A 17,952-nucleotide genomic window follows, 5' to 3' on the forward strand; every position below is an offset into this window, starting at 1 on the left:
CCCTATCATTGAGCTTAAAATTTTAATCGGACAACACTCAGTGATATGTGCGAAGTTTGCCCCAGTTGCTTAAAGGAATGTTCATGGGCAAATTTGCATTTGTAGAAATGGCCTCCTAATGCTGGGAACATTTGTGAAGGACTATGTAAAACTTCTCCCCAAAGAGGTGTCGCACGGCGTTCGGACGTGACTATAAAAAGGAGGCCCCTTATCATTGAGCTTAAAATTTGGATCGGACAGCATATTCAGTGATATATGCCCCAGCTTGCCCCAGTTCCTTAGGAATGTTCATGAGCAATTTTGCATTTGCAGAAATGGCCTCACATGTGAGGCTGAATAATACTTTTTCTTCGTGACTGTTTTTCTTGCCGCTAGCTAGCATTTCTCACCCGACACAACACACTGCTACAACAACAACCCGATTTTTTCAGCATATTGTTGGATTGATAACCTTTGGGAGGCACAACCCCTAGATAGGTCCCCTGTATTTTTAACTAGCTTTCCGTATAACTGAGCTATCGATATATACGCCCATATATATGTAGTGTATACTTGTGTTTATATACATATATTGCCCAACTCCTGATTCGAACTTTTTTGTGGCATTTTTCGATGTTCGTTGTATTCCCCTTTTGCAGTAGTATCAATTCAGCCTTTGATGAGCTGAGGGTACATGTACCCACATTTCCATACGAGAAGCGTCTAAGTAAAATCGATACTCTACGACTTGCCATAGCGTACATATCGCTACTGCGAGAAGTTCTTCAATCAGACTACGATCCACTCACATATGTGGAAAAGTGTTTGAGAGGAGAAATCAAGGCGGACAAAGCCAATTGGAATACCAGTGGTAAGGATGACTGCCTTTGGCTAAACTCTTGTCTAAATTTGTGACGTATATTTTTAATTATAGATTTAACGGCTCGTCTCTCATGGATCAATTGGGAAAATTTGGGTGTTCATCCTGGAAGAAGAACTTTGTTGACCTCATTGGCCCTTTCGTCTGAGCCCATGTGCGGAGTACACTGTGGACCACCGTAAAGCAATTTGTCTGTGTTTCCTCATGATCATCGTTTTGTCTTCCATTCCCAAAGTAAACCAAAGTCATATCCAACAGCATTGCTAGCTAGTTTTTAAAAGAATGTAGCCGCTTTAAGTTTGTTTTTTATTTTTCTTCTTCTGTTCTTTATTAGTTGGTATTATTATTATCTTTGTTACGCATTACGGTCATTACAATAAAGCAATAAAAAATAAATATTTATAGATATCGGCCTTACTTTATTGAAGCAACAACAAGACTATGCAAAGAGAATTAGCCCCAAAAGAAAGGCAGCTTATTTTGGCCTAGCACCAATGTGGGTATTAAGAGTTTTTAGTAAAAAGCTATTCAAAAATTTTCTTCATGGCAAATTTTTTGTAGGAAGACTACGACTGTTAAGTATGAAATGGGTCAACAATATACAGATAAAAAAATAGGCTTTACCTGCTTCCCTATGACTATCACTGGAGGTGTGGTTTGGATTATTACGATTTTCTTTCAAGTGTGTGCTACACTGCAGCACTATAGTTGGCTGACTAGTTGAATGGTCAATACAAAGACTGAAAAACTGTTATGATAAAATAATTGATACAACTAATGCTCGACTGAGGGAATTCAATGTATGAGTAAATAGTAACATTGTGTTGTTTAAAAAATTGTATATTAAGACTATTTAGTTTAGTCCTTTTGGGGATATTTAGAAATGAAAATTTAGTTGTTTGCAGTTTAACATGTAGGTGGGCCTTGAAGTAGGTGGTTTTAGTTCTGTTAAAAAAAAAAAAACATTCCTGCTTTGCTTCTAGTCATTGAGGCCATTCTCTGGGTATTGCGTTTGCTTGGGCTTCATTTTATTAAAATAACAAATTAGTAGTTAAAAAGTTTAAAAAATTAAAACAACAAAACAATAACGTTATAATAAATACAAATATAAATACATACATCAAGGTATCAACAAAGCAATAATCATAGATGAAATTCTAGTCTTATCGAGTGTATAAAAGCTTAAATCATTGGTGATAGAAACAAACTTAGGAGCATATATGATACATATATATATATATAACTAGCATTGTACTTTGAGTCTTTTTTTACAGTATCGAAGCCTTTTTGAAAAGTGTAATCTTTGCTGTTTTCTTTCTAAATATATTTTGTTTTTGTTCGGAACATGAAATAATCTAAGCTACAGCTTCTCTAGTGAACTAAGTTTTATTATCTGTCCTTGAGCGGCTTGAGCAGTGAGGGTAGACACACCAAACAGTGTTCAAGACCTATACCAACACTCGTAGCCGCTTGGCTATTCAAATGGTTAATTGAATGAGTGAGTAAATACTTTGTATATCATCTTAGGTTATGCATATGAGTAATTAATAAATATATAAACTTTTCTCCAACAATACACACACACACACACACACACACTGACTAATATATTAGTTTAACTACTTTACACGATCGCAGATGTGATCGACAATACTACAAGACATGTTCAATTGGCATGGAGACGGACAAAAAAATTAACTATGAATTATATTTGGCTTTGGCTAATTTAAATATTGTACGCCAACCGCTAAACTATTATTTGTTCTTCTCGTGTAATACACGTTTATAAATATTGTATGTTTGTAATTAATGTTTGGTTTAGTTGACTCTCCTTGTGTCATAATGAATTTTTGGATTATTGCGCGGCAACTAAGAAGATACGCTAAAACGAGTTGTCATGGGGGTCATGGCGGGGGCGTCTGCCCTTAGGTGTCATTGCGCCCCACGCATTCTTTTCGCAATCTTTCCAACTCACTACGCTTCAAACGCAATTCGAATACTTTTTGCATGAATGTATGGCAGTCTGTTACAATGTCATCATGGATTAAAATTTCTCGAAAAAAGTTGGCCAACGCACCAATATCATCGGCAGCCAAAATGGCGGATTTGTGCGTTTTAAACATGGTTAGGGCTACACGAAAAACAATCTATAAAATAAAATAAATAAGACAATTAGTTTTAATCTCAACCCAACGAAATCACACATACCTTGTAGCCTTCGGCAAATACACAGTCCCAAATTCGTAAAACGGTCTCAGCAGGAAGTACTTCAGCAAATATACATATAAACCATTTACTGGCGATAACCGCATATGGCAGACCTAAAAATGTTGAAAACAATAGAAAATCATCAAATATAAGGTTGACTGACAAGTTTCTTTTTTGCCCCATAAAAAGTTGTAAGCAAATGAGTTGCTGACAAAGACACCTTTCAGACTTTGAGAATAACAAAAGACATTGATAAAATTTTCTTAAAAGACAGAATATGGTAAATCAATTTCTCTAAAGAGAAGATTTCTGTAAAATTTTCTGGGAGAAAATAATTTTAAGTTAAAATTGTGATTGAATTTTTTCTAACATTATTCAATAAAATTAAAATTTTTAATTGAATTTTTTTCAATTTCAATTCAGAGACATTATTTTAATGAAATTTCTGTATAGACAATATTTCTACAAAACTTTCTCATGAATGATAATGTATTTGTATATGTACGACCTTATTCACAAATCTTAATGTAGCCTTAAAAAAAGTTCATATGAAAGTTCTATAAAGAAAATCTGTTAAAAAAAACCTCTATTTAAAAATCTACAGTAAGTTTTGTAAATACCGATGTTAATATTGAACATTTAAAGGATAACCTCTTAATGATTGCAATTCTTACCCAGAGCTTCGATGTGTTTGTTGACTGTTGGAACTCTTCTAATAACCATCTCTTTGAATACAGCCATATCACGCAAAAGATTTGCCATGTTTTTCGTATGATATTGTGGAACTATATTCTCCACCATATGCTTGAGCAACCAAAAGGACTTTTCCTCATCCTCCGTCACTATCAACAGCAGGCCAGCTATATAGTTTAGACCTTGGCAGTAACCGACTTCGCGATTATGATGAGCATAAGCAATAAGGATATTATATAAGCGGTCTTTTTTGGTTTCGAAGAATATATTGTCAGGAAACGTTCGAGGTAGATCTATTGATATGGAATCACTGATTTCTTTTTCATGTTTCGTATTTAGTAAACTGCGATAGAGATCAGGTGAGTTTTGTTGCAGTTTATGGGCACCGGATATTCTCATCCATACATCGGGACGAAAGGGACCTTGGAAAATAGAGTACATTTAATATCTTTCCTAGGTGTATTTTGGGGAAGAGATTTTACCTGGTATGCCTTTTCGTATAAAACGCTTCAGTTTGGGGTTGATGTTGGTCAGATCAGTATTCTCCTCCAGTATAGCTTCCCATTTCTTTCGTCTCTTGGCCAGAGTTTTCAAATAGTTCGACATGAATTGCTCATAGGTCTTGTAATCAAAATTTTCAGGACGCTTAAACCCATATTCGTCCACATCGCTGTTACAAGTACAGATAAACATTATGGAATTTAAATATTATTCATTTAAAATATCTTTCAAATTGTGGCAAAACATAAGAATTACTGCTGGTAACAACTGTGGTTGCTTCAATTGAACACACCCACATTTATTTTGATTAATAAGCAAAAACAAAACAAATGGAACATTTATTCCAAAATGATGGATACGTTTAAGGTAATGGAAAATTACTATTACAGTAAGCAAAAATTTTGGTTTGAAATTAATACTTTTTCCTTTAATACCTATCCATTTTTGACCATTAATTTGCTACAGTTTTCGTTTCTCCAAAAAAGGTGCTTTAATGAAATTTTCAATTAATATGCCTATGCCTGTATGGACATTCGACAATGTATGACTGTTTGTGTATACAAACATAAATCATTGCTAGCATACTAATCAGTTGTCGTTTCGAAGCAAATCACGAGAATTGACTAACTACTGATATCAATAAAATAATGGGTCGTGGTTAGATAGTTACCTAAACTTTGATGACACCTGTGTGTTGGTCATGTTGATTTTTGTAACAATAATTCGCTCTTAGAATCTAACTAATCCCACTTCGATAGCAACGTATAGGGGACAAGCTTCTTGATATTATTAATTAAGATCTATATCCACAATCTTTGTGTAGAAAACATGGTTCATGGAGTTTCAGGGCGCGTTGATATTCTGGAAAGGAATTGAAGAGAATGTGATCTTTAGAAACATTTGCATGAGTAAAGTAAATTTACATGCCCATAGTTACCTTGTCGCCTACTGATTTCCTTTTCGAGTATTTGTGACAAGTTAATAGTGGGAGTATTTCTATTCTAGGTGCGGGCCAATTACTTATTTTTTCCAGCTCCAAATACCACATTTGGCTCATTCGACACCCTACAAGAACATTTTCTTGCTCTCCTTTATCTGCAGCGGAAGGTTTAATTAATTAATCATTAATGCTTTATTAATTTTACACCTGGAGAAACGAAATATCTGCATGTTTCGCTACTGGCCCAAATTTTAGTTGTCTTTACCTCTTTAACAAAATTCCAAGTATTTTTTTTTTCTTGATTCAACTATGGAGTAATTACTGACATCGTAAACGTAACGTTGTAGCGTATTCGCTTGAGTCGCTTACCGGTCTTGAATTGTGAACACTTAGAGTAATTACTCATAAACGCACTGCCATCTCTGGCACACAGCCTTCCCATTGGAATTACTTAATACCAAGATATATTCATTTACAGGTATGCCAGTTGCCCAAAAACAAAATATTGAGTGCACTAGCTGTCAAAATCAGTGATTAGTGCAACTCTGATTTTGAGTATGCTACTAGTTCGAGCCATTTTTCGTTGTTTGTGTGTGATATGGTTCTTTACTATAATACACACACACACAACCAAAACTCGTTGCACTTCACGAGAAAACATTGTACTCAGCTGTTAATGGTACACTACCTGGTAATTATGTCATGCTTAATCCATAGTAGTAGTAGTAGTAGTAGTATTTATTGAGTCTTTTCTTTTTCGATTACATTGGAATACTGGAATGTACTTATCGATAACAATATAATATACTAAGAACTATTGTTGTTTGCTTAATCCATAGGTGCACCCCGTTAAGCGCAGTATGCCCCTCTGGGGAAATTTTCGTTATAGCACCGAAAATGCCTACAGCATTGAAGCAGAGTTGATACGGCGCATTTCGTGAGTATTTAACTAAATTTGCAACTAAAATTGTGTGTAATTTATCGTGTGTGTTGTGTGTAATTTATCCCGCATAGAACTTAGAACTCACTACCACTTATACGGAATGTATTCGTTTTATCTTTGTCACCATTTTAGCTCAAAAACAAAGCTAACGCGCTAATTCTGTTTCGGCCTTTATGGAAATTAAGAAGTTTGACTCACTTGCCAAACAACAGCAATACAACCCTGTGGCGATGGTACCGCAAATTTCTGGTCACTTCCTATTGACTTTCTAGTTTTTTTGCATTATTATGTGTAGCAGCCACAAGTTTGAAAGATTTATGATAGCAAACGTGTAAATTAAAACAACTAAAATGTGAAAAAGGGACAAAATGTGAAAAAATTTTAAAATCCAAACCAAACATTTGACGTTTTAGAGGTATTTGCATACAATTCTGCAGTTGGATATTTCCATCAGCTGAGCCAACCTTCTTAATTCAGCCATGGGATATTCTTTTTAAAATACCCAAAAGTCGATTAATCGATTTTCTTATCCACAAAAAGTCGCCTTCGCTTGTTCACACAAAACGTCGATTAATCGATTAGTTGAAAATCAATTTTTAGGTCCGCTATTAACAGCTGTCAAACTGACATATTATGCAATTCAGGTGATTTTTCGATTTTTCTGTAAGTAAAGATAAAATTATAATTAATAAGCTCATAAGCACTACTTTGGTCATGTTCCACCCTTAGAGCCTTGTGCAGCCCCTTTATTTCCAGCGTATCTTCTTTCTGAATGCATTCATAAATAGTCCATTGAAATGATTGTAACAATAGCTTAGTATATTGTGTTGGCTTGCTGACTTCTGTAAGCTATGTAATATAACATAGTGACCTGCAGCAGCCATACAGGAATTTGCTATGAAACAGAATCTTGTGCAAAAACATCAAATCTACCATTTCCTTTCTATAATGTAAAAATATCGAGAATTTCGCCATTTGACCCATCCAGTAGTGTAGCATGCGTTTACATTCTTTCTCTTTTGTGTTTTTAGATTGGCTCGAAAGAGGAACAAATTTGGTCATAGTGTAGTGTGTACAAGTCTTCAAATATGTTTCGAAAATTAGCAGCAGCTGGAGTGCCTACCACTACCTTCGTCTTGGGCGCCGTAGCCGTGCAAGCTGGTGGTGGTCCAGATGTCAAACAAGACAAGGATGAATTTGGGCATTACAAATGCAAGCCAAGTGAATTGCCATTGTATGCACCACTACACTCATTTAACACGTAAGTCAATGGGTAAACTAAAGTTGTTATTATTATTGTGTAGCCCAAATTTGCTTTGTATTTCAGACCCAAGAGGAGTCCTCATCCACCAAAAGATTCTGCTCTGCGTACTACTATTGAAGGTGGTGTTTGTGCTGTCCGTACCGAAATCCAAGCCGGATACAAGGTTATGGAGAAACAAAAAGACGCTGTCAATAATTACATACAAACAGCTAAGGCGCATACAGAATCTACCATAGATTACTTAAATCAGCCTCATAATCTGATGCCTCGTACTGGTGCGATTGCAATTGGCGGTTTGTCTGGTTTCATTTTTGCCGCAAGGGGAGGCTTCATTAAAAAGGTCATCTACACTACCATTGGTGCTGGCGCCGTGGCTTCTTTATGCTATCCCCGTCAAGCGGAGCAATTTGCAAAGGAAGCTCTATTCGAGGCCCGCAAGGGATATGCTATTGCATACAACTTTGTAAAGGGCGTGAAGCCAGGCGAGGAGGTGCCCGTGGAGCCTATTAGTAAATTCCCCACCACTCTGGAAGACGTGAAATTCATGGCATTAGATTTATTCGATGAAGCGAAGGAAGCTTTATTCCCCAAAAAGAAATAGACAACCGACAACTTCCACTCCAGCTTTAGGTGGTGATTTTTAACGGAACGATATACATTTAAGGAAAACGAAAGAAATGATTTTTTGCAAGCGATATGAGTAGGTTGCTGCCTGCTGCCAATCTAAATTAAAAAGTGAATGACCAAATGATGCAAGAATAAAATTAGTATCTGTCGAAAAGACCTAAAGTGAAATGCAGTATTTTCTCAAAATTCTTCAGTTATTGGTGGATTAGACATAGTTTTAGAAGAATCGAAAAAAATGTTGATATTAGAAAATGTGTTGGAACGAAGAGAGCAATAGAAATAATTTCAAGTTGTAGACAACATGAAGCTGCATAATAAATCTTTCCTTGGAAAGAAATGGCCAATGCAAAACGAACCTAAAAATATTTAGCGCAACAATTTTCATAGAAAATATTCTGGGCCAATACGGGTAGATAAACCCAACATTAGAACGAGTCGAAAAAATGTTACTGTTTTCGCCGGAACTTCAATTCAAGAGTTTTGCGTATACGGCCTACGCAGCGCGGTAAGTATACTGGTTCATTTTCGTATCATCAAAGTTTTTTCAGTCTGTTATTGGCCAAACTATAATCGTTTATTTTTAATTCAATACGTCAACAAGATTTTGCTTAGTTTTTAGCATTTGGGAAATTATACAGAGTTTTACTGATAATTTTCCCCAGCAAAAGTTGACCAGAGAGGGAAAATAGCTTTTATCCAATACCCCGTGACTTATTTTTGCCCGTGGAGGTCGTTGCCAACATAGACGCTCGACCGATTTTAACTTTTGATCCTCCACAAATCCTGCAAAAGCCCTCAAATGTGATCTACTATTGGAATACCAGTCAGCATCCACATTATTTGTCAGAGGCAAAGCTTTCTTGGATCTAGAATTAGAAAGTCTTTTAACACTCAAAACTAGACCACAGAGTCTTAGGCGTAAAAGTGGTCGCGTATGCTGATGACACGGCCATTGCGGTTAGGGGAAAGTTTCCCAGCACTTTGAGAGATATACTTCAGGAAGCTCTACGTGCAGCAGCAAAGTGCAGTTGACTGCAGTTGTCAGACCTATTATGCTATATGGTGCTATGGTCTGGTGGACGGCGCTTCAAAAATCCACCTACTGCTCAATACTTAACCGGATCCAAAGGATGGCTTGTTTGTGCATCACAGCCGCACTGAGGACGACACCATTTGATGCACTGAATTTAATGCTTATGCCTCTGGGCATTGTGGCTACCTAAATTGCAGCGATCACTGCCGTGAAGTTAAGGGAGCTTTCTCATTGGTCATGTGGCGTCTACGGACACTGTGTTACACCCTACCTGAGCCGTTTTTTGATATAAATTACTGTACCTCTATTCCTGATAGAATCGATTGGAACTACGATATCCCTGGTAACAGAAGTTACATAGATTTCTATACGGATGGTTCCAAACTAAACGACCATGTGGGCTTTGGGCGGTATTCTAAAGATCTAGAACTGGTCATATCTGCAGTGTTTAACAAGCAGAGATCCTTGCAATTAAGGAAGTTGTGGAATGGCTAAGATATAATGTCATTACGACGATTGGCTTATATATATTCTCAGACAGGCAGGCAGCCATTAAATCCCTGGAGAACGTATTTCTGAACACAAAAACCGCCCTCGACTGTCGCAGATCTCCCACGGAGATATCCCAGGGAATTCTAAAGACGAGCTTGCGAGACTAGGGACTACCTTGCACACTCCAGGTACACTGGCATCTGTAAGTATGCCTCTAGCGACATGTAAGCTAAGTTTTCAGGACCAGGCCCAAAGGGCAACGAATGATGGATGGTCATAAAGAGAAAGCGTTCCAAAACCATGTGGCCTCATCTAGACCTGAAGGGGTCTGCTGCTTTGCTGTAATTGGCTAGAACAAACGTCTCAGTCATTGTCTGCGTCATGACAGGTCACTGTCTAATCAAAAAACATGCTGACAGATTGAAGGTTGCCAGCAACGACTTTTGCAGAAGCTGTAGGGACATCGGGGAGGGAGAGTCTATAGAACACCTTCTGTGTGTGTGTTCCGCACTAGCAGTTAGAAGGAGTTCCACTTTAGGTTCTCATTTCTTTGAGAACCTGTCTGATTTAGCGGATGTGAACATTCGCAAGTTATTGGGCTTTTTAAAGCGATCTGGATGGTTCAACGGTAGGAACTAGAAGGCATCTTCCTTCTTCTGTTTTTGTGGTATCACAATGGACGAAAACGTCCAAGTAAGTCTGATGGCAGACTGCCACTTAAACCTAACCCAACCTAGGCGTTTTTTATCCCACAGCTTTAGCCTACTCCTCGGCGTAGTCATTGTAGAAAGCGTCAGTCCTTTCACAATACTTTAGGTTAGTGATGGGGGCTCCGATTCCATAGTATGAACCCGTCGGTTATCCGTTCTTAGCCAACTCTACCTCATTTTGCACCAACTTCTCATGATCCGGGACCAAGCAGAACCCAAAAGCCCATTCTTATACTCACTCAAAGGTACTTCTTGCACTTCTCGACCTAAAACTTACACATAAACCGTCTGTTTAGTACATGATTTCGTGCTTAAAACAAAATCTGCTTTACCTAAAATATTTGAGACCAATTATTAGAAATTTGGAAAAGTTCCTATTATGTTAGATTCTATTGTCTAGAGCCATGTCAGACTTTGTATTGGCTTCATTGTAAGTATTGCCCGTTTCAGTTCAACAAAGGATGCTGCCTAATTTATTTAAACATTTGCGCATAATGTTTTTCTTTTTTGCATTTTTATTTGCTCCCCCGATTGTTAAATGATTGATGATCAATTCGAGTCAAATGTCATAACAAATTTCAATTTTAACAATTTGCCTTGGACCCTCGCAACCTGTCAAGATATGAGAAAGTGAAATTTTTACTGACACGAGATACAAGCGATTTAAACATGCCGGTCAGCCGGCCAGCCAGCCACCCAGTATGCCAGTCATCCAGCTAACAAGCATACTTATTTTATGCTATCCCATCTGGGTACATTTATTTATACATACACACAGAGTGGTGTACGCATAAACGTACCGCTCGCACATAGGGACCTTGTGTGTGTGTGTGTGTGTGTGTTGAGTAATTAATTGTTAAGAAGATGCTGATTTCTTCATATACCCCATTTGGAAAAGTTACACTTCACGCTACTCAATAGTATGCCTCAAGGTGAATTCTTTCGACATGGTTTTTTGTTTAGTGGCCGAAGAACAAAGGCGTTATTTCTTGCACAGCACACTTGAGTGAGTGATCGTCTTTGGCCCCGGGTGCATTGATGAGAGGCGCTTAATAACCCAAATGTATAATGAAGACTTGTGTATACCACAATTCCTCTTCCGATAAACTTGCGCACACACACACACACACACACACGAACTAAAACGTACTATGTACATTTCTAAAAATATGCATATTTACCTTTTCTTTTGATGAAATGGAGCTCATTTTCGGCAATCAATTATTGTAAACTTCTGAAAATTGCTATTATCGAGTTTCACTTTTAAGCAAAAACCCCATCAAACAATCGCTTGAAGTGGACGTGGGATTTCACAAGCAATTGTTTGTGGCAGATTTGTTTATTCAATGTGCTGCATATCAAAAACATCATTAACTGGACCACTTCGTGTGAACTACCCAGCGAATTGGACGAAGTTTCTTTTTCATATGACTAAGTGGTTATTGCCATTTTAAGGTGTTTATGGATGTGGATGGAAATCAGTTATGTTTTTTTTTTTGACAAAATATAATTCGAATAGTACCATATTTAGCAAGGGATCGTTTAGATTTAGTATCGGAACGATCAGTTTTTCTATTTCAATCAAATATTTATAATATTTTCTACAAAATATTTGCTCAAAAATCAAATTTTGATAAAATTTTCCATACATATAAAATTTTGAGAGACATTTTTTTTTGGAAATCCATTTTTAAGAATTTTTTTGTAAAACCCAAGCATCAAAAAAATCCTCTAGTCGCCCAATATACACTGCCAAAATGTACCTGTCTCCCAAATTTTGAAAGCTCTAACTACATTCGTAAAGAAAGTTCCAAATAGTACTAATTAAAGCATTATTAGTACGTTTTCTCCCACTTCTGGTACGTTTTGTTACCACATGTCATAGTTTTGCCAATACTATGATAGTTTTTTACAAATTTCATAATTCTAGCTGTCTTCGTTCGCAGAAGAGCCATTTCGTACTTTCTTGTACAGTTAGCTACCTAAATGTATGAATTTTGAAAAAAATATTTTGTCATCCAACACGTATTCCCTAGCTGTACCTACTTGTCAAATTTCAGAGCTCTAGCTCAAAGCTGTCAGTATTAAGCGTACGTTTTCTTCCGTTTCGGGTACTATTTTTCATACATGTTCATTCTGCAATCATTACTTCGAAACAGTTACCATTTAAGTAAAATGTCGCAGTTCTAGTTCCAACCATTCGCCCATGCGAACGATCACATATTTCGTAAATTTTTGGTACTTTTTAGTACCTACTTGTACAAATGTCCAAAAACTAATATTGTCACCCTATGTTCCAAAAATCCGAATTTCAATAGAAAAAAACGTACCATTTACTCCACATCCGATAAGATTTTACGAACATTTTTCTCCAAACCTTATATTTTTCAAATGCTCTTTAATTTGCACCCATTTTATAATTTTAGCCGTTTCTGTTTGCCCCGAATAAACTTTTCCATTTTCGTATTATTTGGTACGTTTTAGTACCTAAACTTACGAATATCATTAAACCCCGCCTTATACCGTGCCTTTGACCCAAGACCAACATTCGTACCAAATTTCAAGATTATAGTTTTGCCGTTTGGGTTTGGTGATGATCATTCAGTCAGTCACGCGTCCCTTTTTATAAATAAAGGGTGATTTTTTTGAGGTTAGGATTTTCATGCATTAGTATTTGACAGATCACGTGGGATTTCAGACATGGTGTCAAAGAGAAAGATGCTCAGTATGTTTTGACATTTCATCATGAATAGACTTACTAACGAGCAACGCTTGCAAATCATTGAATTTTATTACCAAAATCAGTGTTCGGTTCGAAATGTGTTCAAATTTTGACAAATTTTGTTCAGCGATGAGGCTCATTTCTGGTTGAATGGCTACGTAAATAAGCAAAATTGCCGCATTTGGAGTGAAGAGCAACCAGAAGCCGTTCAAGAACTGCCCATGCATCCCGAAAAATGCACTGTTTGGTGTGGTTTGTACGCTGGTGGAATCATTGGACCGTATTTTTTCAAAGATGCTGTTGGACGCAACGTTACGGTGAATGAACACATTTCGAACCGAACACTGATTTTGGTAATAAAATTCAATGATTTGCAAGCGTTGCTCGTTAGTAAGTCGATTCATGATGAAATGTCAAAGCATACTGAGCATCTTTCTCTTTGACACCATGTCTGAAATCCCACGTGATCTGTCAAATACTAATGCATGAAAATCCTAACCTCAAAAAAATCACCCTTTATAAAGATTTGTACTTTTTATTTTATATTGTCCCATTCGTTAAACATGCCTTGGGGGCTTTTTGGATGTGGCATACTCTACTTCCAAATACATTTCATTTGATTCCCATATTGGCCCTATGTATGTACGCATGTAATGTTGGGTTGTTGCTGGAGGGTGGTGCGGCCCCAGACACTTGAAAGCAATTTTTTAAACCAGACTCGTACTCTACTTTCAAATACCTTTCAAAAGAGGCCTGTGGATTTGTGTGGGAACGCCCCTCACAATGTTTGAAATCAGTTTACTATTTTTAGAGTACCATAAAGGTGCAAATTAAAAGCGTTTCTGTAGGGTAAGGTGGAAAGTCCTCCCCTGTTTGGAGGTAGGAAAATGACTACATTCTCAGGAAAATTCATAAAAATCGATGCAAACAAACTAACAAACAGAGCGCAAGAGCGTCAGACAAATCGGTATAAATTCTCAAGTCTTCCGACAAAATCTTCTCGAATTCGTTTCGAATTCTGTTCTACATTCTGAGGGAATTTTAGTACCGAACGTTCTGAAGAAAATTCGAACGATATCCGACAGTCTTTTGGGTGGATTTTTTTTTAGTTTTTCTTCCGATAGTTTGGAAGGAATTGTGAACTATTTCTTAACAGTTTGTCTGTAGGAACTTTTGTTCCGACAGTTCCGAAAGAATTCTAATCGATGTCTAAACGTCCTGTCGTATAGATTTTTTTTTTGATTTTTCTTTTGATAGTACAGAAGGAATTCTGAACGACGTCCAAACTACGTGTCAAATGTTTTTTAGTACCGACCGTTCTGAAGGAAATCCGAACGATATCTGACAGTCTTTCGGTTGCATTTTTTTGAATTTTTCTTCCAGTAGTTCAGAAGGAATTCTGAACTATTTCCCCACTGCTTGTCTGCAGGAACTTTTGTTCCGACAGTTCCGAAAGAATTCTAATCGATGTCTGAAAGTCCTGTCGTATAGATTTTTTTTTAATTTTTGTTTTGATAGTTCAGAAGGTATTCTGAAAGACGTCCAAACTGCGTGTCAGATGTTTTTGTCTTTTTTTGTGCTTGTTTTTTCAACTACTTATTTGTTTGAATCGTTAGGAATTTTTGTTCCGACAGTTCTGATGGAATTCGGAACTCTGTGTCGGATTTCTTTTGTCTTCTTTTTTGTGCCAGGCCACTGTGGAGGCCACCGTAGCTCAGGGGTTAGCATGTTCGCCTAAGGCGCTGTATGACTGGGACTGACGAGAACATCAAAGAAAAATTTTCATTTGGTCATCCCCTCCCAATTTTGGCGAAATTTGGAGGTGTAGGCGCGCTGTTCGGACACTTCTGTTAAGAGGAGATCCTTAATGGAATGTTTGGGAGCAACTTTGCTATTTGAACCTTCGGAAAACACATTCCAATTTTATACGATTTTTTTTAGAATTGCGTTGGAATTCGATAGGACAACAGGAATCCGAATTCTACAAAATTTCATTCCAGAATTCGGTCAGAAATCGATAGGACAAGTCGGAAAGCACATCCGTTGGCATTAAGACTCAAAGTCAGAAATCGGTCAGACGTCCTTACGACAACTCTAAATTGCCTTCCGAATTTCCCATGATTTTGGTCCAGAATTCTATATTCTGTCCCTTACCCCAAAAGTACTACCAAAAAATAAAAGTGGACCGATCGGGACAATATGAGAAGGTATTCAAGAGTAGAGTATGAATTTCATAATAAAAGTTGGGTCCAAGTACCTGGGGGGCCGCCCCAGCCCCAAAACCCCTTAAAATAGGCTTATTTGACGATCATGACAATATGGGACTCAACTGAGAGGTATTCGGGAGTAGATTAAGAATATTGTCAGGAAGTAGGAATAGGTTTTATGATTTATTGATAACGGCAGAGGGCGGACCCTCCACCGTTACCCCAAAAACATCACCCAAAATCAAAAGTGGACCGATAAGGACAATATGGGTATCAAATGAAAACTATGCGGGAGTAGATAACGAATCTGGCATACAAATTCATGTCGAAGTATATGGGGGTCACCCCACCCCCAGAAAACGCCCAAAATGCACACATTAGCCAATCACGGATATATGGGACTTTGTTTAATTGTTCCGTATGGACTGAAAAACGGCAGAACCGATTTTCTCGAAATTTTCGCATAATGTGTAGGTTGGTCAGGAAGAAAACATAGGCTACATTTTTCGGTATCGAAAGGGGACGGACCCTGCCCCTATGCCGAAAACACAACCCAAAATCAAAAATGGACCGATTGGGACAATATAGGTATCAAATGAAAGGTATTGGAGAGTAGACTACGAATATGTTATTAAAATTTGAGTCTAAGTACCCATCGGGCCGCCTCATCCCCAAACAGACATATTGGACGTTCATTTCAATATGGGGCTCAAATGAAAGGTACTTGGGAGTAGATTTCGAATCTGACAAACAAAATCATATCGAAGTATAGGACGTCACGGCACTCCTCAAAAAAGCCATTAGACCTATTATGACGATATGATACTTGGCTGAACCGATTTTCTTAAAATTTTCATAGATTGTGTACGTTTGTCTGGAAGGAAATATAGGCTATATAATTTTTAGATATCGGGTGGAGGCGGACCACGTGGCGCTTTTCCTCATAAAGAAACGTCAAATGGGTTATTTGACCCATTATGACAATATGAAAGGTATTGGAGAGTAGAAAACGAATTTGACATCCAATTTGGAGCCAAGTGTTTTGGGGTACGCCCTACAGCCCAATCTAAACTGAACCTCATTTCCGTTGGGAATAAAGAACCAATTTCATATCTATTTTCAGTGCAAAGTGGCAGTGGCCGCCCCAGCCCCAAAACACGCTCCAAACGGTTCATATTTATCAGCCATGGCCATATGAACCTCAAATTAAAGGGATTTGGAAGTGCAGCACGAATTTGATATCCATATTTGAGTCGAAATGTTTGAGGTGCCATCTCTCCCCTTATGAGAACATTACCCTAAGGAAGAACATTACCACCAGGAACCGAGAAGGAAAATTCTCACACATCAACGAGTGCTTTCCAATTCAAGTTTAAACTCAATGATAAGGAACCTTTTTTTTATACCAGAGTCCGAACGGCGTCCCGCAGAGCGACACTTCTTTAGGGAAACTTTTTTAAATGACCATGCATGGCATTTTGTCAAATGTCACAAACATTAAGAGGGGGACACCGCTTTGTCCGATTCGAACCCGTTCAGCGTCATAGGCTACAATGGCACGAATTCGATATCCGTATTCAGGGCGAAGTGTCCCCACCCTAAAAACATATTAGAGAGTTAAAGAAGCCGCAGCGAAGCGGGCCCGGTTCGACTAGTAAGTTATATATAATTATCGGCCAAAATCGAACCATGTCCATCCGTCCGTCTGTCTGCGGAAAGCACGCCAACTTTTCTAGGAGTAAAACTAGTCGCTTGAAATTTTTCATAAATACTTCTTATTAGTAGATCGGTTGGGATTGTAAGTGGGCCATACCGGTCCATATAAACCGATCTGGGGTCTTGACTTATAGTGGCAATTCATATCCAATTTGGCTGTAATTTTGCATGACGTGTTTTATTATGACTTCCAACCACTGTGTTAAGTATGGTTCAAATCGGTCTGTAAACTGATATAGCTACCATATAAACCGATCTGGGATCTTGACTTCTTGAGCCTCTAGACGGCGCAATTTTTATGCGATTTGGCTGAAATAGGTCTGAATCGGTCTATAACCTGATACAGCTCACAAAGGACGCAATTCTTATTCCAATTGCCGTAAATTTTACACAATGACTTCTACTATGGTCTCCAACATTCAACATTCGATTATGGTCCGAATTGGACCATAACCTGATATAGCTCCAATAGCATAGCAATTATTTTCTTTTATCCTTTGTTTGTCTAAAAAGAGATTCAGTAAAAAGAACTCGACAAATGCGATCCATGGAGGGTATACAAGATTCGGCCCGGCCAAACTTAGTACGCTTTTACTTGTTTAATTTAATCTGAAAAATTTTTTTTTGTAATTTTCAATTAAAAAATTAATTGATTCAATAATTTTTTTAATCGAATCTTAAAAAATTTTCAAATATACTACTTAAGTAAATCCAATTAATGCCTTTTTTGTTCCCTACAATATAAACGGAAGCCGTTTTCAAAGACCCATACTTCCCACATTTCGACAAATTTATAGCATTACCATGGCAGCTGGTTCTATGTGCCGGACTAAACTGCTGGAGCTCTTCATCGGCCAAGGTTGCTGCCTCAGTGCACAACACCCTTTAACGACAATAACAACCAGAGAGCACCCCTACCTGATATCCGAAATGTTTTGAAAATTGGATCATTTAAAAAATTTATTGAAACTTTCAAACATTTCAATCATTTTTTTAATAGAATATGATATTTTTTAAATTGAAACATTTTTCAAGCA

At 37.5% G+C, this 17,952-nt stretch overlaps 4 protein-coding genes across 9 annotated transcripts in view; 3 read left to right on the forward strand and 1 right to left on the reverse strand.

Moving 5' to 3' along the window:
- Positions 1-1,265, forward strand: part of LOC106081572 (helix-loop-helix protein 6) — a 125,557-nt gene extending 124,292 nt beyond the window's left edge. For all 5 annotated transcript variants that reach the window (XM_013243612.2, XM_013243608.2, XM_013243610.2 and 2 more), the window contains exons 4-5: positions 639-850; positions 914-1,265. In XM_013243612.2, the coding sequence (XP_013099066.2) occupies positions 639-850; positions 914-1,041 (340 nt within the window). In that variant the 3' untranslated portion in view covers positions 1,042-1,265. The remainder of the gene's footprint in view (positions 1-638; positions 851-913) is intronic.
- A 545-nt stretch (positions 1,266-1,810) lies between these two features.
- On the reverse strand, positions 1,811-5,523 carry LOC106081571 (growth hormone-regulated TBC protein 1-A). The gene is made up of 7 exons (XM_013243607.2): positions 5,467-5,523; positions 5,199-5,356; positions 4,932-5,122; positions 4,243-4,430; positions 3,742-4,182; positions 3,068-3,180; positions 1,811-3,006 (listed from the first exon to the last, which is right to left on the reverse strand). Exons 3-7 carry the CDS (start codon positions 4,961-4,963, stop codon positions 2,785-2,787), a joined length of 996 nt encoding a protein of 331 aa, XP_013099061.2. The 5' UTR covers positions 4,964-5,122; positions 5,199-5,356; positions 5,467-5,523; the 3' UTR covers positions 1,811-2,784.
- A 1,179-nt stretch (positions 5,524-6,702) lies between these two features.
- LOC106081574 (MICOS complex subunit MIC27) lies at positions 6,703-8,203 on the forward strand. Its single transcript, XM_013243613.2, has 3 exons — positions 6,703-6,807; positions 7,176-7,405; positions 7,472-8,203. The coding sequence occupies exons 2-3, from the start codon at positions 7,233-7,235 to the stop codon at positions 8,007-8,009; spliced, it is 711 nt and encodes a 236-aa protein (XP_013099067.1). The 5' UTR covers positions 6,703-6,807; positions 7,176-7,232; the 3' UTR covers positions 8,010-8,203.
- A 100-nt stretch (positions 8,204-8,303) lies between these two features.
- LOC106081570 (tricarboxylate transport protein, mitochondrial) overlaps positions 8,304-17,952 on the forward strand; it is a 124,350-nt gene continuing 114,701 nt past the window's right edge. For both annotated transcript variants that reach the window (XM_013243601.2, XM_013243605.2), the window contains exon 1: positions 8,304-8,540. The gene's annotated coding sequence lies outside the window, so the exon portion shown is untranslated. The remainder of the gene's footprint in view (positions 8,541-17,952) is intronic.

This window comes from Stomoxys calcitrans, chromosome 2 (genome assembly GCF_963082655.1).
Source record: "Stomoxys calcitrans chromosome 2, idStoCalc2.1, whole genome shotgun sequence".
Taxonomy (NCBI): Eukaryota; Metazoa; Arthropoda; class Insecta; order Diptera; family Muscidae; genus Stomoxys; species Stomoxys calcitrans.